Here is a 24,817-nt window from a genome sequence, read left to right as displayed (position 1 = left end):
GTAACCTTCAGGGAGATGCAATTGCTAAATCAAGACTTTTGAGATTTTCAGTTATTGTAATACTTTGTTCCCACAAAGACTAGAAGATAAATACAGAAGGAATGAAAGCAAATGATTCTGTATAAACATTTATAAATTTTAATTAGCATTTAGAACAAAATTTCCTTTAATAGATCAGTTTTCAAGAATGTAAACGAGATCCATTCACAACAGATGATAGTTATACTTTCAGTACTATTATAAAGATTTCTACATCTTCTTGGTTCATTTAATACATATATAACTTATTTATATGTGTATTTACACAATACATAGAACCATAAAATCAGTAAGGTTGGAAAATACCACCAAGATCACCAAGTCCAACCATCAACCCATCCCCACCATGCCCACTAATTGAGTGTGTTGTACAGAAAAAGACAAGTCACTGGTATGAAAAGCCTAAAATCAGTGGTAGCCTCATGGCTGAAAACAACTGCTCTACCATTCAACTACGCTTTTCTTGTACGTTTTTGAATACTTGTACAAATCTCATTAATAAAACTCACAGCTATAAGGGATGCAAAAATACTATTAACTTAAAATTATTTAATAAAAAAACTCAGTAACACTCCCTTATATCGTAAGCAGTCTCTAAAAAAGTACCCTTTATTAAGGTCTTAGAGTTGCTCAACAGTTTCAACAACCTTGACTATTTCAGAAACCACTGAGAAAGCCTACCTCCTACTGCTAAAGGATTATGCAGAGAAGAAACTTCAAGTCCTTTCTGAACTATTTTATTATTTCATGCATGTTTTAGAAAATAAGGAAAAGTTATTTTGATGTTTAACACCCTGTGTCCTAGGTTCAACAAACGTAGGACCTGAAGGGAAGCATCTGTGATGACTCTGGTTTAAACCCTAGGTAATGCAAGCTATGTTATAAGACTAAGATTTCATAATTTAGTAGTATAGAGGAGAATTTTGTGTTAATACTGTCTCCAGACTTGAGGTCACCAGGGCAGTAGTTTACTCATGCAAGTAGGAAGGGATTACAGAATTTAGACTAGTTTTTGGTAATTGTTCTTCAAGTCTCCCTAGCAATTTGTAAATTAAGCATGTTGCCTCCAGCATTCAATAACATAAAAATGGCCAAGGTGCAAGAGGCAAAGGAACTGCTAACATTTTAACACTCATATTTATATAACTCAATCTCTTCAACAGTTTAGCTTCTTCACATCTCAATCATGAATCCAGCACTGTATTCATGATTATACCTTACCTCATGTAAAAAGATTCCTCACCACTACCAAAGAGTTATTACACTGTCAACTTAGCAGCAAATTTATTCATTTGGTGTTTACTGTCTTTCTCTGAAGAGAATAGTTATTCTCTTATAGTCATTATAGTTATTTAAAAAAATCTGGCATAGTTATTAAAAAAAATCTCCAAAATAATCTCAGAATTGTAAGCATCCTAGGAAGAATGGAAAAGCATTTTTATTTTTATTTTTTTAACATTGTAGATCTTGAATTTGTTTTCTGCGCTGCATAATGGAAAATGTTCAGGCCCTGGAGTTTAGCTGCATTAAATAGTTTTTGTGGTTATCAAATTTTGTAACCTATCTTCAGCTTTTAAAAGTTGCCACAAAAATGGTCTACTGTTTTGTACACTGTATGGGCATAAACAGTATCAATTAGATAAAATGACGTAGAAATTACCGCTCTTTGGAAAGCAGGAGCTTCCCCCAGGAATTGATAAAATTCTATCAGGATCTCAGAAGTCAAAGGCTGTGCAAATGAAATAAACACTGTGCAGAAACAACGATCATCTAAGATGTAATAATTACTCTGCATTCTTCTGTAAAGAAATAAAAACACAATTTCCTCTTTCAAGCCACAGTTTATATCCACAATCTGCATTCATGTTTTATTGTTTGAATTATTTTTTCACCTAAATGGGTCTTCAGACAGCTTTAAATTTTGCCAACTTCTAGGCAAATGCCCACTTATATAAAGCAATTTCCTTTGAAGTTTATGGATAGAAATAGCTACGAAAAAAATGGTTCCCTCATCTTGACACAAGAGTTTGTTTCAAATCCAGCAGCATGGCAGAGATGAAGCTGCCATAAGGAGCGTTCTTCCAGTTCAAATGCAGCTTTGGAAAAGCTAGCTAGTACACCAGCACATTAAACAATGAATATGGACATTTTCCATAATTTTCATTTTGATTTAATAATTCAGCAGCAATAATTAAAACACAAAGTCCACTGTTTTCTCCCTTCTTGTCATCAGGACTATTCGGTGATATGTTTTCCTCATCAGTTGACACTAAACAAACAAACCGATTTCTCTGAAAAACTGAAATCAATTATATTCAAAGGTTTTAAAATGCCTCCTGCCTCAATCACTAAATTAAAAATTATGTAAGGTCCCACTTATTTGCAAAACTTCAAGCTTTCCACCCTATGTTGGCTCTGTAAAAAAAACAAACAAACATGCATTTGGATTCAGCTTCATATTTAATGAGGATAAATCATACATGCATCACTCCAGACACACAGGGAGAGCAAGCTTAATATCTATTTACTCTACTGGTTTTAATTTCAGTGGCCTTGTGAATTATTGTTTTATAGTGAATTATTGATTTATTACAAATATTAATTGATGTTGGGGTCTAACATGCCATTGGTGTGTAAGGAAATTAACACAGTGACAGAAACAGAGGTATTGCCATATACAACATGCTATTCCCTCTTAGCCATACACAGTGTAATAACAATCCTACTGATAGCCTGGAGAAATAGGCCTAGAGAACCTCATAAAGTTCAAGAAACAATAAAGCCAAGTCTCAGGTCAGGAGCAGACTGGATAAAAGTACAGAAAAAGATGGTATAGAATTTGACACGAGCTAGCAGTAACAAATAGGGACAAAAGGATATAAGACAGCATTGATAAAAGTGCAGACAGCAGACCAGAGGGTACGACCTCCTTTGTTTTTTTCCTCTCTATTTGGTCTTTGCATTTTCCCCTCTATTTGAGCTTTGCATTCAGTTTTGGAATTTCCATTATAATAAAGGCATGGTCATACTGGAGTGAGGCCAACAGAAGGCTACTGAGAAGATTAGAAGGAATATACCATATGAGAAGAGGCTGAGGGAGTTGGATTTGATCACTCTGGAGAAGGTTAATAGAAAATTGTATTACTGTTTACAACTAGTTAGATGGAAAATAAGGAGATGAATTTTGACTTTTGTTAGAGGTGTGCAACAATGGGACAAGAGGCAACAAACATCAGGTTCTTTGTGGGAGATTTCCATTAAGAAAATAATTTTTTTTTTTTTTTTTCCATAAGAAAAAAAATGATTTCCGTATGAGTAGCTAAACACTAGTATAGGTTTCCCATACAGGTTGTAGGAACTCCATCCTTACAGATTTTCTAACCTTACCAGATGCAGCCATAATCAACCTGGCATAGCTGGACTCACTCTTGGCAGAGTGGATTTACTTCAGAGATCCCTTCCAGCCAATATTACCTGAAAAAAAACAGCATCTGACTGGAAGGAAACATCCATGCAATAAGCATGCTTGCCTCTGCTTTGAAAGGTAACAATAATAATGCACTTTTTTTTTTTTTTTTTAAATTTTTTTTCCCCTAACGTGAGAGACTGCTTCAGTCACTTTCAGAGAGCGTCTGCATTCTCTTCCCTACTTCTTAAGTGCAAGAACAGCATCAGTGTTTGGTATGCTAAATGTATCACAAAATGAAGAAACTAACTCCATAAAATCTGATGTTGAAGTTGTTCATGCCAGTAGTCATCTACGGCTAGTTGAAAACACTAGAAAGGCTGAGAAAAGGTGAAAGTTATTGGAACTGAAGGCAACAGTGTAAGGTATTTCCACAGGCTGTCATTCTGCTCTTTTGAAAAATCAAACTCACTTAATTGGTGATTCGAACAAATGTTGCATGGCTAAAGAAGGCCTTCTAATGGGATACAGGCACTATGGAGGAATGGTAGGTAACAAAGAAGGAAAATTTCCAACAACCAGCGACGACTCAAGAGAAGCGCAATCTCTACTCCTCTCTTCCCTGCTAACACTTAAATAAAGATGAGGAGGTGCACTGCTTGCACCTGACCTCCCTGGGTTAGCCATACCTTCTCACCTGGTGTTCAACCATCGGTTCGTGCCATTACCTGGCAATTGCACTGTGAATGTCAATACCGTTTGTTTTTCTTTTGCGGTAAATGGGGAATTCTTTATTGTTCTGCACTAGAATTTACTGTGACTGAATGGAAACCACTATCAGGAGTACTTCCACTATATATAACAAGACTGACATAGCAAATGTTGGTCCCATCCTGTAAACATTTTTTATGTGCATGAAGATCACTGCCCCAACAAAACAACTCTTTCTTCTTAGCTCAATTACTGGTCATAAATCATACAGTAAAAGAAATAACTTTCAATGGGAACATCAAACTATGACAACTGGCTACACAACCAGACGTTTCTATATAACACATCTGATGTAAGGAAGCTATTAATTTTCTAAATGCATGGCCAAACTTCTTCATAACACCTGACACAGCATTTTGCCAGGGTAATAAAAGAAACCCTGACAGCTGCAATTTTCTAGAAATATGGATTAAGCCTTGCACTATGCTCTTGGGAAAGTTTTCTCTTCTATAAGCTCCTATAATTTGTTTTCAGAGGGCTTGCTTCTGATCATTCAAACCCAGAGTCCTTCTCTATCCACTCCAGCCACAACTTATTTTTTTGGCATGCATAAAGACTGCACATATCAGAGCATTAGAAAACCAAACGTATATTCTTCTAAATGTCCTCTCTGACATTGCTTTAAAAAATATTTTGTTTAAAACATTTATTTTAGGTACGCTTAACTACCAAGACAGTAAGAAAAATCATGCTGATAGTCCCGACTAATGCTTCCTTGAAAAAAAAACAAACAAATTATATTAATTGAAGGGGAACATCGCAGTGCAAGTAGCTGGCACCCCCCTCTGAGAACGAGACGCACTGGTGCCTTGTGCTGTCTGGTGACAGGAACTAAATATATTATCTGCATTCTCCATGACATTCCACTTTGAACTTAACATGCCAGTAGCTATAGTACAAGTGAATAGACAGCTGCCATGAGGAAGGCATTTAATGTTTGAAACATAGATTAATAGAGGAACCACCGCTAAATATAAGAAAAATGTACGATAAATAGAACAAGTACATCTGGCAACTAATTTTACATTTATTGTTTTAAGATATTTGTTCTAAAATTTACATTTTTAAAAAAGCAATCAACTTACAAGATAATAGACCATTGCTACTATTAAAAATGCATCACGTAGGCCTCTGTTCATGCAGAATTATTTGCGCATAGTAGCCACAGCAGATGACTAAAAGCGAAACAAAGCAGCCTGCGTCCTATTTTAGAAAGAGCTAAAGAACAAATTTAAATTTTGCTTTATTTATCCTGGCATTCTCTTCATTCGCCTCTCAGTACCATTTTGCATTAACTGAACAAACTACTCAGCTGTCTAAAAAACTACTAAACATATCCTACAATATTATCAGAATATTCCCATATCCTATTCTGTCGAGATAAGAGCAAAGAAATGAGTAAGGACTGAACGGTGTCAATTAAATATGTTCTCCATATTAAAAATGTCAGTCTGCTGTAGAAAATAAGTGTTCTGAAAATTAGTTTGCAAACATACAGTCTTCACAAACTATACAGCAGACACTGTAAAATGCATGTGTATTCACAAAGAGTACACAAACTGTACTCACAAACTGTACAAATGAATATGTTTTAAGGGAAAACTACTATATAAATTACTGTATAAAATTGCTATAGGACAAAAGTCTGGATCAAATTCACAGCTTTCACTGTGTTCACATAACTCCCACTCTCCTCCACAGGGACAGATTATACAGTATCCAAATTTAGACTTCAGATACTTATCACTACACAGCATATGGGTGAGTCCTTTTGTGCTTTGGATTCATCTACTGCAATATAGCCGCTATGAGCAAAGACTTTCACAGGAAAAATGTTTTGAGTTTCTTCATTTTTATTACTGTAGGCAGAAGCTTAGAGCAGTTCAGTGCTCCCATTTGGCACTCCCTCACTCAGCTTTCAGGAGGAAGCATGATTTCAATACTTAGAGCTGTTAAGAAAGTGCTTAGTGTAATATGTTTACATAACAAAGTTCACTACAAGTCAAATGAGTTACACTAATCTGACAGAAGAAAAAACATTACTACCCCTTTTGTTTTGTACCCCATTTTTCAGACAAAGAACAGGCAGAGCCAGACAATATGGCATCACTGTGGTCCACTAAGTTAGCAGGGCAGTCTTGGAAAGGATTAATATAACCCAAATCTCAAGTTAGTGTCTTAATTACAAAACCCTCCTTGCACCTAACATTACCTTCAATTAGACAAGTACATCTCAAAGCAGAGAAAGCTAGTTTCTTTCTCACTGAAGTTTCACATCTTTGAAAAACATCAGCAGACAATTATGACATCTCCAGAGAAAGCTTGGGCATGCCAGGATAATGCAAAGATTTTGCTTGAAAGACATTGGAGTTTACAGTAGGTTAACCCAGTCCTTCAGTTCTGACACATTCAAGACTGTTAAAAATAAGAAAGTTTTAAAAGTCCTTTGTGAACATTAAACAAAGTCTGTGCTGAAAGAAGATAATCCCTGGGTCAGAGTTCCAGTGCCTGCACTCTGCATGGTCATCCTGTTCACAATCCTGGTGGTACTGCTCCATGTGCCTCTTGGAGCCTCTGCAGCTCCCCCAGCACCACCATCACAGACACGTTTATCTTGGCAGACCTACACAAGTCCTGTGCAACACTTTTTAGCGCTTAGTTCACTCAAATGTTACTGTTATATACACAGATGACTTGCAGAAAACAAATGTGATATTACAAAATACACCAGGTTAATCAGCACCATTGGCCCTCTGATGTTGTGGGCCAGCTTAATAAAACAGAAGGCACTGCTTTCAGAGCAGCCTTCATAGAGGATGTTCAAGGTCCTTTCCAACCCAAGATATTCTATGATTCTGTTTGACTTGCAAGGGCAACTCACAATTCCTCAATGGGGCATAAGATTTACAGACAGAATAAAAGAAACCTCGGAACTCCCACCTCACAAGGAGTTGGGGTTAAAGGTGTTTAAATGTGGAATATTTGCCAAATAACCCTATATTAAGAAATAATACTAAGACACGAGTGCTGCAATAGCAAATCCCATTTGTAACAGAGAGTATGGCAAGAGTTTATAATCTTCTCTAGGTAACAGCATTAACAACTGCGTAAAGTATTGCATCTAGGAGTTCAGTTTGACATGAACTATCAACAACTGCTCAGCATAACCATGAAGGACACAACTTCTATTTTTGGCAGTTGTCTCTAAAGCCAAGTTCCCTAGCATGGTTGGGAGGAAATAATGTTTATCTACTTACCCACTGACAATGAGAAACTAGAATGGCAGAAAACATCAGTGCATGAATATGATGAGTACAGGAAAAAAAATCCCAAGAGGAGCATTGGCCTTTGGTCAAAATCAGCTGAGATTCACAGATTATTATTAGCACAAGCTGACTGTGAATGGGAGGAAAGCCAAAACTGTACCACTACTGAAGGAAAGGACTCAAGATAACTTAAAAAGTGTGAATGCAAAGTTGGAATGAGTGTGAAGTAGCAAATAGGCACAATCACAAAGATAATCTGCAGAAGATAGGTATGTAACAAATACATTTCAAAGACATGGTGGGAAAATGTCTAACAAGCATTTTTTCATTGTATTTTCATTTTGATATAAGACCTGAGAACTCAGAAGCATAAATAATTCTTTAGGCATGACTCTGCATGATCCTTTGATCCTTCTTGGTCATCTCAAATAACTGTGCAGGAGATGTGAAAACAAAGGCTAGAGCTCTCCCAAAATCTATCCAGCCATTTTGAATCAGCCCCAAAATCAGAATTTTCCAGAAATTTCACTTGCAAGGGGAGAAGAAGATTTTGGTGAAAGAGTTTTTAACAAAAACATGATATCATGGAAAAAAAGGAGGGACAGGGAATAGAGCTGGTGTTTCTTACTCCCCTGGCTATCCTGCAGTCCAAACAATTCAAAATGGAGTTTAATCCCAATTCTGATTGACTAGATCTGGAATTTAAACTTCTCCACCAGGAAAACATCTTTGCTCTTGTTCTTCTGGAATCAGGTTGCTCTCCAATCTTTCCTTCTGAATACTCATGCTCAGGGGGGTAGGACACCTAGAAAGCATGAGGTGTTTGTTCCTTTCCCTGCTCTGACCCAAGCTGTCAGTCATGGCCACATGTCCCACAGCACCACCATCAGGGAACAAAGAAGGGTGTGGGCAATGACATCTTCCCAGCTTGCTGTTGATGCCAATGCCTCATGTTTCTGGCTTTTTGGTCAAAACTTTTAATCCCAATTCAACACAAATTCACAAAGAGTTTGAGTTTCAAAGCTATTTTTTAAACTGAATAACAATCAGTAATAAGGGTTCTGAATGTTCTGATATCTTGAATCAATTTTATTTTTCCTTCCTCTTATTCCATCACTTTGATCTTACAAAATTATTTGGCTTTTTTCCTGCAAATCTTGCCTAATGTACCTCTTCAGTTCATCACTGCTGTACCAGCACTAGTACTCTCTGTTATGAGCTCTACTATTCTACTCATGAATAAGATTTGCTGCATACTGTGTGAAAGAAAAAATTCTGTAACCTCAGTTCTCAGTTGCAGAAGGGACCAACCTCTTTGGGGGACAGTCTATTCAGCTTAACTGTTCAAACAACTCTAACAATAGAAAGCTTTACTCAGATCTATCACCAGTGCTCCACCTTCACATCTGTGAGGATTATAAAAACTCCCACTGTAGAAGTTAGTTTGGGATAGTAAGTTCTGTTCTAAGTCATTGGCACATAATACAAAAGCTTTACACATCATTACAGGGTGGTCTTGTCTCATGCAGAAGACTTTTGAGAAAGAAAAAAAAAAGCAACTGGAAAATCTCATACAGTTACAGGAGATTCATAAAGAGAACTGGTTGCCTCATATAATAACAAAATGTATACTTTGCTTGTTTTGCAGCTTCATTTCAGTGGTGATTTTTGCTGTAAGGGAATGGTCTCAAAAATGCTGTTTTTGGAGAGCTCACTTTCAACAACAACAACAAAAAGGCAGGAGGATGAAATGCAAAAAATGGGATTTTAAAATTCTTCAGCGATATTAAAATACTTCATTGTTTTTGCTTGGAGAGAAGTGTGTGACCCAGTTTTTTGTGTTTAGATGAGCCTTCAAGCCCTGAGAATGCCTTGGCAGAGCACCTGGCTGGACATGAGTATCTGCTACCCCCACAATGTGGGATACAGGTAAGGCTGCAACCCACCTACCAAAACACCTACCAAAATCTTTCAAATTGGACCAACCAAAGAGGTTTGCAGACCTCTGGTTAAAATTCTGGCTAGGACTGTATGGGTGGTGACTTTCTGAAGCATAACTAAACAAAAAAGAATTAGACCAGTAGTTCCAAAAGGAGGTTATGGAACACCTGGACTCCCATATTGTATAAACCAGGAGAAGTTAATAACCAACTATTGCATTTCATTACCACAAATATTTCTTTCATTTTCGAAGAAATACGATGAGGCTCCAAAGGTGCAAACATGAGTTTAGTTATGTCAGCAGACAAAGTTCACATCACTGTCAACTGACGTGGTAGGAATGCTTCATATACAGCTTCTTGGAAAACAGCTTATAATTCATAATTGCACCTCCTGGAAGTTGGGATGCAATTAATTTCCCCTTTTTCTTGTTTCATATTTTTATGTGCAATGCATGACAGTGTCACTAAATCAAAGGTTTATAGAATCACAGAATTGCTCAGGTTGGAAAAGATCCTCAAGATCAAGTCCAACCTACCCTAACTCTAACAACCCTCCGCTAAATCACGTTCCTGAGCACCACATCCAAATGGTTTTTGAACACATCCAGGGATGGTAACTCAATCACCTCCCTGGGGAGCCTATTCCAGTGCTTAACAACCCTTCCTGTAAAGAAGTGTTTCCTCATATCCAACATAAACTTCCCCTGGTACAACTTGAGGGCATTTCCCCTCATCCTGTCACCTGTCAACAGCAAGGAGATATATTTTACATATGCAAAATAGTGAACAAAACTCTTAAGAGGCGAATGGTCTGTAACAGTACATTCACTCTGTAATCTCCAAAGGTAACAAGACAACGAGACTGAATAATGGGATAAAAGACTAATAAAATAAAAAGACTGGGAACAACCTCGATGTTGAAACAAGGCCCTTTAGTATTATTTTAGACACCTGTACAAGGTTAGATGACCGGCACAAAGAAGACTCAAGGTTTCCTAGGAAAGATACTGAAGATTCAGAGACATATACAGTGTGTCACATACATTATGGCTAAATATTTGAAACTAGAAAAGGAGTTGAACTTTGTAAATTTAAATGCAAACCCAGGATAAAATGGCTAGGGGAAAAAAATGAAAGAAAAAGAAATGGAAAGGAAAACAAAACAAAAAACTCAATCAAGACACACTGCAGAAAAGCTAAATGAATTATCTTCATGGTACTATGTAAGAAGAGAAGACCTTGACAGCTCTAACCCAAGGTATTAGCAGAGGAAGCTTTGAGACAGACTGACAAAATGAAGAGGCACAAAACACCCAGACTCAAGAGTTCACCCAAGAGGTCTAAAACAATGGAAGCATGATCAAATCAGCTGCTATAATAAACAAGAGAATTGGTTGGCACATGGGAACGTGATGTAATGTGGAAGAGAAGGTATTGCTTTATAAAGGGAAGTAATAGCTTCAAGATTGCTAACATTTCTGTAAGGAGTTAATGATTATTTGGATAAGGATGATTTGGTTAATGTAGTATATTTAGATTTCTGAAAATTTCCCATAAGCCAAAAGCTCTTAAATAATTTGTCACAAGATAAAATAAAAGGTTTGTCATGACTTACTATTTAAAGGAGGGAACAGAAAAAGTGAGAAGTTTTCACAATGTTACCAGTCAGATTCCCAAATGACCTGCTCTGTTAAACATATCCATAAATGCGCTGGAAAGAAATGGCACACAGCAAGATAATAAACTTACTAAACTACTTGGGCCAGATAAAGTAAAGCTGCCTGCAAAGAACTGCCAGGATGGTGACTACATACTACAACCAGAGGTGAAATTCTGTGTTGATAAATGCAAAGTAAAACATTCAAACTGAGAATGAGCAAAGGTAAGTTCTATATTAAACATAATTCCCAATAATGAAATCTTGAAGTTGCCAATAATTTACTGAAAATAACAGTTCAGTGGCCAATGGCGGTCAAAAGAGTTAAAATATATAGTGTTGAATATATGTATGTAAAATATATTGTGTTAGAACTGATCGGGAAGGAAAGAGAGAGTAAAACGGAAAACATCATAGAGTCAGAATGCTCACATCTTGTATCATCACTGCCCTGTGAGAAACCCAGGCTGTTCAACTTGCAAGAGACAGCTCGGCGCCGTGAGTACAAGAGCAGTCTGTAGAATCAGGAATGATTCCGCAGGAAAGGAACAGAAAGTGACATTTCATTGTTTATCACCTCAGGAACACTTAACACCCCCATGTCTTTTTAAGCACTTATTAGGCAGCAAGCTTAAAACAACAACAAGAAACTGTATAATTAACTTGTAGAACTCAGTGCTGTGGAGGCTGAAGGTATAAGCATGTTCAGATAAAAGCAACTTCACGAGGGACAGCTTTAGTTAGATACAATGGTTTGAATATAACTGCCATACAGCAAGTCCCCAAATGCCCATTTCCAGAAAGTAAGAGATATCAAAAGTAGGATTTCATCTGTTTTCCTACTCTCATTGAACTCTGCTGCTGGACCCCAGCAGATGCACAACAGCAAGCTGATTCATCACATCTAACCCAACGCAGTGGCACTTACGTACCTCTCTGTCTTCTCTGCTGGTCCAAACCTGAGTGCTCTTCAAGCTGCAATAAAAGGCTCCTCTTTTCCTGTCCAGCCCCCAAAGAGTTTGTTTCTGAGCAGCTTCCGAGTAGCTAGTTAATAGCTTCTGAGGAGCTCTTTAACTATCCTTAGTCAGACTAAAATACTGTCAAATTAATCAGAGACAATGATCTTATTTAAAATTGCAGATGGAGAGGAGATGGAGAAGATGGAGCAATCACCAAGGGCAAGATACATTTAACTCCTCACGATTAAAAGCTGTTCTATACTGGCAAATAGAAGGCAATCTTTGAGCAACAACAAACAAGACAAGCTAAGAACAGAATGAGCTGGTATCCAGCGCTGCAAGATTTGGCAGCGTGCTTCTCTTCTGTTTATAGAAAGCATAATGGCGGTACACAGCCATTCCAGGGAAGGCACAGAGGATTTATGCAGTGTGTGCACTATATAAACCTGCCTGATGTACCACTCAGCTTTTACAGCACCTTGCTAAAAACGGAGGAAATTAAAACATAGATCTGGCACTTTCTCCCTTTCCAAAATATTGCTGCAAATCATACAAATCTGATGTACCTATCAACACGCCACTAAATACACCTTGTTCTAAACAAAAAAATATGCTTCAGACCAGAGCAAAAAAATAGAAGTGAGACAGGTAGATTTAAAAATTTAGATTTTTTTTTCATGTGCAAATAACTGAAGGTGAAAGCAAGGCATAGAAGCCTTTAACTAGTTGATTCTGAATACAGAGATACTTTTAGATCTTTTAAATTATTTACAGGCTTAAAAGGGTGGTCAAACATGAAAAATATGTCCATTTATTAAGAATAAAAATAAAATAAATATAGATCATGCTTACTTTCCTAAAAATATCCAAAGTACTAAACCCACATCTCAGTAAGAGCAAACGTCTGAACCTACAAGCACACAGGTAGTGCTTAGCTGAAAGGTCTCTTTCTTTCACCCTGTTTGTTTTGCCCAAATGTAAGAGACTGTACAAGGGCTGCTCCAAAGGTAATGCTTCCTATTTTACAATGTCAGCATCAGAAGCAAATGTTGGTGGTATGGTAATAGAGGTTGAACCTGGACCCCAGTATTCCATTACGTGTTGTTTCTGTTTGACAGATGGCAGCAGAGGGGCAGTCTGACAAAATGGTGTCTGACATGGAAGAGCATGTGAAGCAAAGGCGTGTCACAGAATTCCGCCATACAGAAAAAACGGCACCCACTGACATTTGTCAATGCTTGCTGTATGTTTATGGAGAGCAAACAATGGATGTGCACACAGTGAGGCGGTGGGTGGTGTGACAGCGACATGAAAGACAAAGCACATTTCAGATGACTACGTGCAGATGTCACACCACAAAATGATGATCATCTCCATCAGTTCATTCATACACATTGGCAGATTATGACCAGGGATCTGAATATCAGCTTTGATGTGTTGGAAATGATGGTGGCAACATTGGAATATCACAAAGTTCACACCAGGTGCATCCCACAGATTCTCACACAGGATCAGAAGGAAAACCGCAAGTTTGTATGTATGCAAAACAAAGAAGTATGCAAGTTTCTCAGTATTTATTGAGCCAATATGAGGATGAAGGTGCCAGTTTCCTGGATCACGTCATTACTGGTGACAGGATGTAGTGTCACCATTACCAGACAGCACTGAAATGGCAGTCCATGAAGTGGTGACATGCAATTCCCAGTCAAAGAAAAAGTTCAAGACACAGCCCTCAGCAACTAAAGAGATGTGTACCATCCTTTGGGATAGGAAAGAGATGACCCTTATGGATTTCCTGGAACCCAGACAGGCTATCTACTCTAACCACTACATCATGATACTGACTAAGCTGAAGGCTTAAACTTGCAGAGTCAGGCCAGAGGAGCACAACCTTTCCCTTGCAATACAATAATGCCAGGCCCCATACCAGTTTGAAGACCATAGAGCACCCTGCCAGTCTTGGGTTGACTGTCCTACCACATGCACCATATTGTCTAGATTTGGCATCTGACTTCCATCTGTTCAGGCCAATGAAAGATCAGCTGCATGGGCAACATCTTCCTAGCAACTATGCTATCATAGCAGCTGTGAAACAGTGGGTCATCTCTGCTTGTGCAAATTTTTATGAGTGCAGCATGAAGGCTCTTGTTCATTGCTGGTGAAAATACAAAGCAGTGGTGGTGAATATGTTGAAAAATAGTGTTTTGCACCTGAGAATTTGCTCATCAAATAGTAGCACTGTTCTCTTTGTATCTTTTATAGTTTTCATAGAAATAAATACAAGGCATTACTTTCAGAACAACCTACATAAAAAATTATTACATGAAACTAGCATGAAAGGGTGCCTGAATTTTCTTACTCCTCTACTTACTCATTTTAAAACAGATTGAGAAAAATAACCCATTTTTATTATCAAGCAATTTAATACATTGACTCATGACCATTAACAACATTTATAGCTCTGTAAATTATAATCAGCATAATCAAACCCTTCTCTTTGGGGCATAAGCTGATCTCCACAGGAAGAAAGGAAGAGACAGGAAGAAATTTTCTCCCATCTGCTGCATTGCATGGTTATATAGGTGCGTTGCTGGTATGATGTAAAGTTCACCCTACGTGAATGCTGGTGGCAGAATATAAGGCTTTGAATAACAAAATGTGACAGTGACAAATTCTGTATGATTGATAAGTCCCTGTGAAGCCTCCCTACTTGCAGACAGACTCTGCTGTTGTGCTATATACACAGACACAAGACTGGTGAGTCTGCAGCTTCCAAGATAGTCCAGACAACGCAGCTACTACTAGGCAGAAAGAAACAGAGAAGCATCTCTTTCCTACAGACTCTGAATTTTAATTTCTCTTGTTGTAAACAGGTCCTTGACTGAATAATCTTACCCCCAGCAAATATAATTTGATTTTACTTTAGCCACATATGTAAATATAATATGAGAAAATCTTGGCATTAACATTATTAACGACTAACAAAATTATATTCCTCAAGTAAAAGCTGGAACATAACCTAATTTAATCTAATACATTCCATGCACACAGACACACACAGACACACATATATACACTCACACCAAATAACATTAATTTAAACATCATGTTTCTGAAATCCACTCATCTGAGATCAGTGTGTATAGGATGGAAAACTGCATTTAATCAGGATTTCTCTGTCATTCTACCACATTTGTCTGTTACCCCTGCACAATGGTAAGCACAAATATTTCAGAGAAATCTGGAATCTAGAGAGACTTAAATTTAAATATCCCATGTAAAATAAGTCAAGTTTTTCATCCCTTGTAAAATAATGAGGTCTTTGCTGTATGCGTAGGAACAATACCAGCAAAAGCTGTGTTTCAGTCGAGTACCTTAGGGTACCAACTTTAAAACGTCGCTTAAAATTACTACCTGCAAATTTATTGGCACACATTGAGGAGCCTCCCAGCAATGTTTTGCTCTAAGCTGGCAGCTGATGGCACAGGAAATGGTGTTCACTCTATACTTCATCTGTGAGTGCCGTATTCTGAACAGCTCCCAAGTGCTGTCAGAAGGAAAAGCGTGAGCTGGTGACCAGTATCTTTGTCCAAATACTATTGTAAGGAAACACACTTCTGTTAATCCACAGTAATCACAGAATCATAGAATGGCTTAGGTCAGAAGGGACACTAAGGATCATTGAGCTCTAATCCCTGCTGTGGGCAGGGTAGCCAACCACTAGATCTGCCAGTCCAGATGTAGTGGTTCCTCCATACAGACTTTTTCTACCAGAAAGCCCCATTGCAGGTATGAGTCAGTGTCATGGGGACAAAGCTCACAGCTGGAGATGGTCAGTGCCATTAGTGCTGCTAAGTACCAGACTGGCCATATCAATTAAATCCACAGGGTAGATTTGATAATCAGTGCTTCCAATGAAGTTGTTGAAATCCAGGCGATTGCTTCACATCTTCTTTAACATTCAAACAGCTATTCAAACAGTGGGACATGAAGTATCTGGTCTGTAATGTTTTAATTTTCTTTATTTATCTCCTTCTCTCTTTGTAACTGTTCACTGAATTGCAGTTTTACAAAATATATACATAAATGCCCTTTGTGTCTGTGAGCCTACTTTAAACTAGAAATCTTAAAAATTAACAGAATATTTGCATTTATTCCAACAGCACTAAGACAGGGGGTGTGAGAGAAGAGGTATGGCAGAGGAACCTTTGCAGCTGAGTGGACAGCCCACATTCTTAAGCAGCAGCAGGAACAAATCCTTCTAATTAAAAATGATTGTTTCAAGAAACAAATGAAAATACATACTTAGGCATTTCAGGTAGCTCATTTAATACTGCATAGAGAAGTTTTATTATAAAAGTGAAATTCAAAAAGTAGTTTAGGTGTATCTGTGTGTAAGTAAAGCAGCGTGTGTGCACATGTAAATACTATACACACTGACACAAGCCCTTGATGCACTGTGTAAACTTCAGCTGTATACCTCAGCACTCAGCTCTGAGTCTGGTTACCTTCCGGATTGCTAAGTCTTTCTAAATTAGAACAAGCAATTTCTCTTTGTTTTACCTAATATTTGAAAATGGCAAAAAAGTCCCATGGGTCACTGAAAATTATCCCTTCATTCCTGCCGCCTGTTTCAAGTCAGTCAAAACATTCCAGACTTCAAAAGGGGGCTTTGCCTGCTTAGGCCATTTTGGTGTCCTTCTATGGTTGGCCTATGAGGGATTGGTTATTTGGATAAATTAGTTTGTGGAGCCTGCTGGCCTTCTAGAGGACCTCAGTGTCTGACTGCAAATTAGTTCTACTGAACATGTAGAAATCCCTGGGCAGACGAGAAGAAATAAATGGTGATAAAATCTAATACTATAATGTTTGTAATGCGATTTTATTCTGCTCTGTGTCTTGTAAGCAAAGCTAATGTTGAATTAAAAAATTTTAAATATAAAAATGTCCATGAAAGCACAAAATCAGATCAGTATCCGAGTCACAGCAAAGAAGGCTGAATGCCAACTTAAAAGTTAAGCTTCCAGCAGGAATCTTTTAGAAGAACAAACACAAAACCTCCCGGTTTTCCACAAAATCAAGTAGGTATTTACATTACGGATGCACCCCCGCTCAAGCCAGGAAGTCACACAGTTGAATTCTGCTGGAGCTTAGTCAGTGAATAAACTGCTATGCAGCCTTCTAGTGCATAGTTGTACAACTGCCTAAGGAGAGTTTATCCTTAAGGAAGAAAAGTCAGAGAGCCAAAACTAACAAACATGGCTCCTCAAGTGGAACAATGGTCCAGAAAACGTTGTAAAAAAGAAAATAAACTTCACTGGCAGTTTGCTTTTTACTGGTAAAGGCTAAGCTACAGCTTCATCAAGACTTTCAAGAGGAGATCTCATGCAGAACATATGTGTATAGCACATACACAGTGTCTGGAAAGAGCCAGATGAGCTGTATACTTTTTATATACCTGTATATATATATACTCATTTTTAACAAGGCCATCTACAATTCTAGTATTTTATGATAACATAAAAATATGTCTGACCATAAAAAAGGACTAAGATCCACCTCTCTGAATCAGTGCATCCAAAACCAGCACTGATATCTGTTGACTGATCCCAGTTGAACCCCTGCTCTCCTACCCCTGAAGTTGTGACAGTCAATCACCTCTGGTATGTGTGGGAAATGTGCTAAAAATTAGCTAGTTTTTCTTAGGCAAAAAATTGCAACAGTTACAATGACTGCTGCATTTCAGCTCTGCTTCTATGAGGACTTATGAGTATATGCAACACTACAAACTGCAGGTACACAGCATCTTTCAGTGATACAAGAACTGCTGCCTACAACACTGCAGGATCTGTGCCACAAGTTATAGAAAGTGTGTTTTAAGTAACAGGAATTCCTCTGTGCTGTTATCCCCAGACACAGAATAGTTTGCAGTGAATAAGGTACGCTCATCTGTCTACAGGCTATCCACAATTACAATTTCCATTAGTATTTTCATGAGTATTTTCACTAAAAGATTTTTGAGGGAAAACATCTACTAATAGTTCCAGACCAAATGCTTATCATAAGCTACCTAAAAGCTGCTTGTTTCAATTTTGGAACCTTACCTCACCTAGTTCTGTCTGTTCATTATTTTGGACTCTTAGCGAGTGTTGGAAGTTGGTTTTGTGGCTTATGTCTCCAATATCCGACCAATTTCAGATAGCAAGGGGAAGGGGAGTGGGAAAGGTGCAGGCGGTTACATTTTTATGGGATCAGTTACAGAATGCAATTGTATGGCCCTTGTTGGTTTCAGCCTCGAAGAGCTTTCCAAAAAGAAAGCACATTACATTTCTTCAGAATAGCATGGAAAGGCAGAAGGGACACAGTGCTGTGTCAGCCTTTGAGAGAAAGTAAAGTAGCATGAACATACGCAATCTTCACTGGTGACAGCACTGTGAGTTTTCAAAAGAAGTTAAAATACTTGTATTTCACCTGTTTTCCTAACAGACATCATCCCCCAAGGTGACAAACAGGTAACTGGAGTGGTTCTGCAGTCGATGTTGTTTTTCCAAGCTGGGGGTCATGTCTGGGTGTCACCCACTGCTGCAGCTGGCCTCTGCACTGCTTGGGCTGCAGAGCTGTCCTCCCAGATTCCAGCTTGCCTCCAAACAGAATGAACTTTCTAGCCTTCCTGGTCTCAAAGATAACCTTGAAAACGTGAAGGGAGTGTAATCTGATGCCTCAGTAAGACTGCAAAGAGCTTGAAACAAAGACAGAGGAGACGTGAACTGCCCCAGCCATCTCTCTCTGGGCCCCATGGACTCAGCATTTCTGTGGTCGTGGAGTCTGGCCTTGTTCCAAGATTCCACAGAATCTCGCATGTTTGCTGCAAAATTCATTATTTTGCAGCAGCCAGGTGCTGGATGTTGGTTTTTGTGTTGGGTTTTTTTTTTTCCTCTTTTTTTTTTTTTTTTTTTTTTTTTTTTTTTTTTTTTTTTTTTTTCCCTGAAACCAGCTACTTGCTCAGCATCTTTCCATTAGCAGAGGAACAAAGGGAAATTTTGGTGTGATTCCATCACACATGGCACCTCCATGCAGCCTGGGGCACCCAGGAGAAGTGTCTGGGAGGAGCCAGAAGTTGGAAGTATGCAGTCAGGCTGACCAGAGTGCCAACAGAAAGCTGAGGTTTGGGGGCTGCAGGGGGAATCGGAGAAGATTAACTGCTGCAGCAGACTACGAGCACCTCCTTTCTTGGCTCGCTGGGTATGCACTGTTTGGAACTAACCTTAATGCTGAGAGCCTCAGAGATTTCTCTCTGTTTTCCAGATGGGCAAAGCCCATCATCAGACAAATTCAGTGCTGAAATCACTTCTTGACATACCATTTTGCCATGAGATTTTTCAACTATAAGCCTGGATAGTGTAAGAGGGAAAGGTACTTTATGCTATATAATATCCTAACATTATTACCAAAGACATACAGAGAAGCAGTACACTCCAAAACATCCCCATGGGGTTTAGTATTCTAGTATACTTATGAAAACTTCCTTGTCCTGAATCTTAGAAATTAGTAAAAAATATATATTATTAAAAAAATCACTAGGCAAATAAAATGAATTAAAATCACAGAATCATAGAACGGCCTGGGTTGAAAAGGAACTCAAAGACCATTCAGTTTCAAATCCCCTGCCATGGGCAGGATCACCAACCACTAGACCAAAAAATACCGACTTCCTTCTACAGTGTCTTTCTGGAGTTTTTTGGAAGGTTGTTATCAAGGCACCTCTAATAGAGGAGTGTATCTATCTCAAGTGCATCAAGTCAGAATCTTCTGATGTCAGTGTCTGTCATGTTTATGAGGCTTCTAAGTTTCTAGGGCTCAGGATTCAATGTCAAATTTTGAATTAGTGGAGATATAGTCTACCACAAATGTATGCCACAAAATTTTAGATCAATTTTTTCAAATGAATTTGTTGTATAGTGTACCATGACCCAGTTTCGCTACAATTGGAATTTCTCTACCAACAAAACTGGCATTTTCATCTCAAAAGCACTTAAAAGAGCATACACTCTTTTCTTCTCAGACTTGTGTGAGCAGAGGGACTCAATGCAAGTAACTGGCAGGTAGAAGTGAGTCACCTTGAAGAACAAGGCATACAAACTCGAGCAGGTTGGAGCTGTACCACATCACACTTGGCATGGGATGCATCCCTATGCATGCACAGTTTAACCATGTTGAGTGCATACCTGACATTAAGATTTCAGCAGCAAGCCAAATAATATTACTTTGTTTGCTCCAGAGACAATCAGCTGAAGAGGCAGATCCAGAGAAAGATCAGGGAGGTGAGCAGCACAGCACTCTGACAGACTTTGAGATCCAGCCATTGAGAGGAACTGGTAAGACCTCTGCTTTCACTGAGAACTCTGCCTCACTGACAAGTTGGATTGAAATTAATGACTACTTTATTAATACAGAGATGCCAATTAAAAAAAAAAAAAAAAGCCACAGCAGAATTACAAAATTCAAGAGCTCTTCTTCTAACTTGGTAAAACAAGAGTGGAATATCCGCCCTTAACAGATGCATATATCATCAGCAAATGAGCCTCCCTGCATTAATAAAGCCATCAGAGCACCTTCCTTTCATAGATCAGAGATTGGCATCAAGATCATCTGGCAAAGAAATAAAAATGCTGCACCTTGTATTTTGATCTAAACTTCAGTAAGCCTGCTCCTCTCCTCCCAAAAGAGCAATGCCAGCCACTCCATGAGTGTTTCTTGACATAAAAGAGAAGTCATGTGAAACAGATAAAAGTCAGCAATCCACCATGTGGTGTTTCTCCCAAAGGAGCCCTTAGGAAGAACAGGTACAGTCATAGTGTGAACTGCAGACCACCTTCATTCATACATAATTCCAGTCAGTAAGGTGTATCCTTAAGAACATCCTCTTTCTGTACCTTTTCAATTCCTAATCAGTCTTTTGGACATAAACCACCTATATTGACTGAAATGCTTGAGAACACAATCACACTGTGGACCATGGGCAATAAACACAAAATTAAACAGCCTTCCCTTTCATTAGAGTAATTAAAGGTTTTGTTTCAATGCCTTCTCTTTCTTGGAAAGAAAGAAACTGAACATTGGTGACCTTTTCAGGTAGGATAATGCACTGACATCCTCTGTCTAGTCAGCATCAGATTTGTGTTGTATGTCTTACACACCTAGTAAAAGACAGGCAGAGCAGATGCAGTGTTCAGGTTTGCAAGCACTTCATGAAGCACTAGCCAGGCACTTCCTACAGAATGTGAACCAAATGCATTATAGCACCATTAGGACCATTTCTACAGGTGATGAGACTGTTGCTTAGATACTAAAATCCCCTCTCAGCTGTATGAAAGCAACAGGGAGCAAAATTTAGCCTACTGGGCTTACTCTTGTGCACGTTAACACCGACAGGCATTCCCATGTGAAACACCATCCTGCTTCTCATCTGGCAGAAATCTTGGCCAAAGAAAGCGGCAAAGTATCCACTCATCTACTTTTTCATAGTGCTGCCAGATAAACTTTCTTCCTTTTCTTTTCCCTTCTCCTGCTACTTCCTCCATTGTCCATCTAGCTGTGGTTTCCTAAGACATTATACATTATTATCTCAGTTGCAGAATAAAGGTCCTCCCCTTACCTATGTGTACCTGAAATTGCTTCCCCAGAATAATTTGCACTGCTAATTTGCATTGCCCAGTTCCAAAATCAAAGTATCTTTCAATTGGCACACGCAGAAAACTTTCCCTATAGACTACCAAGAGGCTTTAGCAATGGCTCTATGTGTTAGGGATCTTAAGTCACAAACAGCTTTCGATTTTGTATTGTAATTGCAGCATTTTTCTCTCTCTCTTTCTTTCTCATCTTCTTTCACGTGTAAACACACAAGCAAAGCAACATAAACAAAAACACTGTTCACATCATCATCTTCATTTTCAGAGAGACTATTTTAACTTTGGATTGCTGCTTTTAAGAAGTCTCCACGATCTCCAACCAACTGCTGCAAAAGTAGTAGCCTGTCCAATTAGGAGTGAATTAAAGAGTGGCTTAATTGCAGGATTTGATCCACCAGTGTACTACCCCAGTTTTAAACCTATCTAATGACATGGCAGCCAGAAGAGTCACAGTGGCCCACAGGCGAAATACCACAGTAATCCTGCCCTGGGTCATATACCTTTGGGCTGTCTGGCTCTTGCAGTTACAGAAGCCTAAGTGCTTTTCGATGTGGCAAGTCTATTCAGCAGTCACTGTTTTAGATTTTGATAATCCTGATAGCATCCATGACTACCACCCACTTGGGTAATGGGAGGGGAAATTCTGAGCACGATGAAGTGTTTTACAGGCTCTCTGGGCTAAGTGGTGAAAAGAAGGAATGGAATGAATAACCCCAACAGGAGCGCTGGTGGTGCCAAACCATGAACAAATATTTCCCTTAATACTCCCGTTATGTTAAGTGACAGTTACATTTGTCATTACGTACGACTCCCGCGTACGATTACCAGACTCAAGCCCATGGCAGCACACGAAGCACAGGCTCTGCTGGCCAGCAGAGAGGAGAACAGCAGCGGGAGCTGCAGGCAGTCTGAATGGCTTCTCGTGCACAGAGAAAATGCTGATCCAGGCTACAGCAAGGGCCAGGCTTGGGTGGTGCTGAGAGCTCCATGCCTACAACAGCAACAAGGGCCATCCCTGTCTAGCAGCACTCAGTAACCACTGCCACTCCTTTCTCTGGGGCTGAATTGCTCCTTTTCATGCACTGCTGTAGCAGCGATGGATAAATACCCAAACCTACACATAGAGACAGACTGTGGAATAAATGAACATCGGAAAATAATCAAAGCCATATTGCTTCAGACAGTAAAAATGACACTGGATGAGATGTGTAACAAAAACACAACGCAGCAGGCTTGCTATTAGGTGGCTGATTTCTTCCCACTCTGTTGCTATGTGAAAAACTAACACAAGTGTTGGGAAAACTGGTTATACAAGGGAAACAGTGAGAGATGGTACAGAGCACAGTCAAATGTAGAAAACAAGCCAGAAAAAGAAATGCAGGAAATAAATTTAATCAAATTTACTAAATAGTAGTTTTTGGAGTTATTTTACAACTCGTGAAAACAAGGCAGTCTTAATGTACGCTGTTTCTGTTAAAACAATCATGAATAAAGCCATCTTCACGGCACTATGGTGCTCACTGAGTGCCAGCAATGATATCACAAAACAAACTAACAAGTCCATAGCGTACACCAGTCATTACATGGAGCATGAAGGGCTACTTTAAATCAGCATTAACCAGGTCTGATAGTTTTCAAAACTCTTTATCATTGCGACTTTCTAAACAGCATTTACAAGAAACAGCGAGCAGCCAGTGACATTTTTTTTTAAGAAGACCACATTTTTCCCCACTCCCCAAGGCAGCATGAAGTAACTTTTGCACAAATTCACACAGGCAAAAAGAAGTAATTTCAGACAGTGGAAAGAAATCTCTGTAACAGATCAAAATGTTAATAATGATACAAATGCAGGAACCTGAATATGTCTTAGAGAAAGCAGCAATCATCATCAGGCAATCAGTGAATTATTGCAGATAAACACTTCTAATCAGTACATACTTCCTTATCCAATGTAGCTTTCACATAAGCCTCCACCTCTGAAGCAATTTCATCATCTGCTGCTTACAGTCATTAAAAGTGTGTGTGGCTTCCTAAAGCCTTCCAACCACTTGGTTGCAACAAAAATAATTACTACTTTAAAAGCAATCACTTTTTTCCTTAGGACTGACACGTTGTTTACTTACAGCCTTCCCATTTATTCCCCGGGGGTCTTCCATTGAAGATTTCTTCTTCCCAATTACATATGGGCTATTAGTTACAGTGGGGTTCAAACACTCCTAGTACACACACACCTGTGGAGAAGACAGTACCACAGAGCTGTATTAACCTGCTGGCACAAAATTAAGAGCTGATGTCTCCATCTGCAAGTTTCCATTAACTATCACACATTCACAGGTAGGGAACAGCTATCTTCAGCGAATCAAATTAATCTGTAGAATAAATATATGCTTCAGCTGTTTATTGTGGACCCACAGGAGCCAGAAGCAAGCAGCGAGAGCCCTGCTGCACTCGCTGTCAGCAGACAAATAAAGGCAGCCAGGAACTCCTCCACGGCTGTTATTTCTGTGCCAACAACACACGAAGGCTTTCTTCCCCCCCTTTCTCATGAAGTTCGGCTTCTCCCTGATATCTATCAATGTCAACTGTACTATAATACTAAGAGGAAATAATAACAAAGAAGTATGATTCTAGATTGAGCCCAGATAAAAGAGAAAATCTGCAACGTTTTCAAAATGTTGCCCTCAAGCTAAGGATATTATACTAAATCTCTTTGAGTTTACATTAGGTCATAGTTCTGGCCCCTATAAATCATAAATATGGGATGCTTTGTGTTCCCTCACCTTTGGAAACCATGTTCTTTGATGTCAGAAATTACAGCAAAGCACTGAGGTGAATTAATGAAGGCTCATCCCCCCCACAATAGACGTCAGCTTATAACGCCGCTTTCTTATAGAGACAGTTTTCTTTACAACACACGTGGTGACATTCTTAGAATTCGAAACTGATTGTTTATATAACTGAACCAAGCCAACTAATACATCCATTAAAAGAAAATGGTGTTTTTTAAATAGACATGGAGTAAGTATAGTCTGCTAAATGATGACAAAAATGTAAAACTGAATTTTTAGAAGCATATCTATCTCACTG

At 38.7% G+C, this 24,817-nt stretch overlaps 1 protein-coding gene across 2 annotated transcripts in view; it reads right to left on the bottom strand.

Moving 5' to 3' along the window:
* EYA1 (EYA transcriptional coactivator and phosphatase 1) overlaps positions 1-23,900 on the bottom strand; it is a 147,681-nt gene extending 123,781 nt beyond the window's left edge. For both annotated transcript variants that reach the window (XM_042839734.1, XM_042839735.1), the window contains exon 1: positions 23,854-23,900. In XM_042839734.1, the coding sequence (XP_042695668.1) occupies positions 23,854-23,886 (33 nt within the window). In that variant the 5' untranslated portion in view covers positions 23,887-23,900. The remainder of the gene's footprint in view (positions 1-23,853) is intronic.
* Positions 23,901-24,817: the final 917 nt, after the last annotated feature.

The sequence above is a fragment of the Centrocercus urophasianus genome, unplaced genomic scaffold (assembly GCF_019232065.1).
Source record: "Centrocercus urophasianus isolate 14NV4802_14NV808 unplaced genomic scaffold, USGS_Curo_1.0 seq_11, whole genome shotgun sequence".
NCBI classification, from domain to species: Eukaryota; Metazoa; Chordata; class Aves; order Galliformes; family Phasianidae; genus Centrocercus; species Centrocercus urophasianus.
This window is presented reverse-complemented; position numbering and strand designations above follow the sequence as displayed.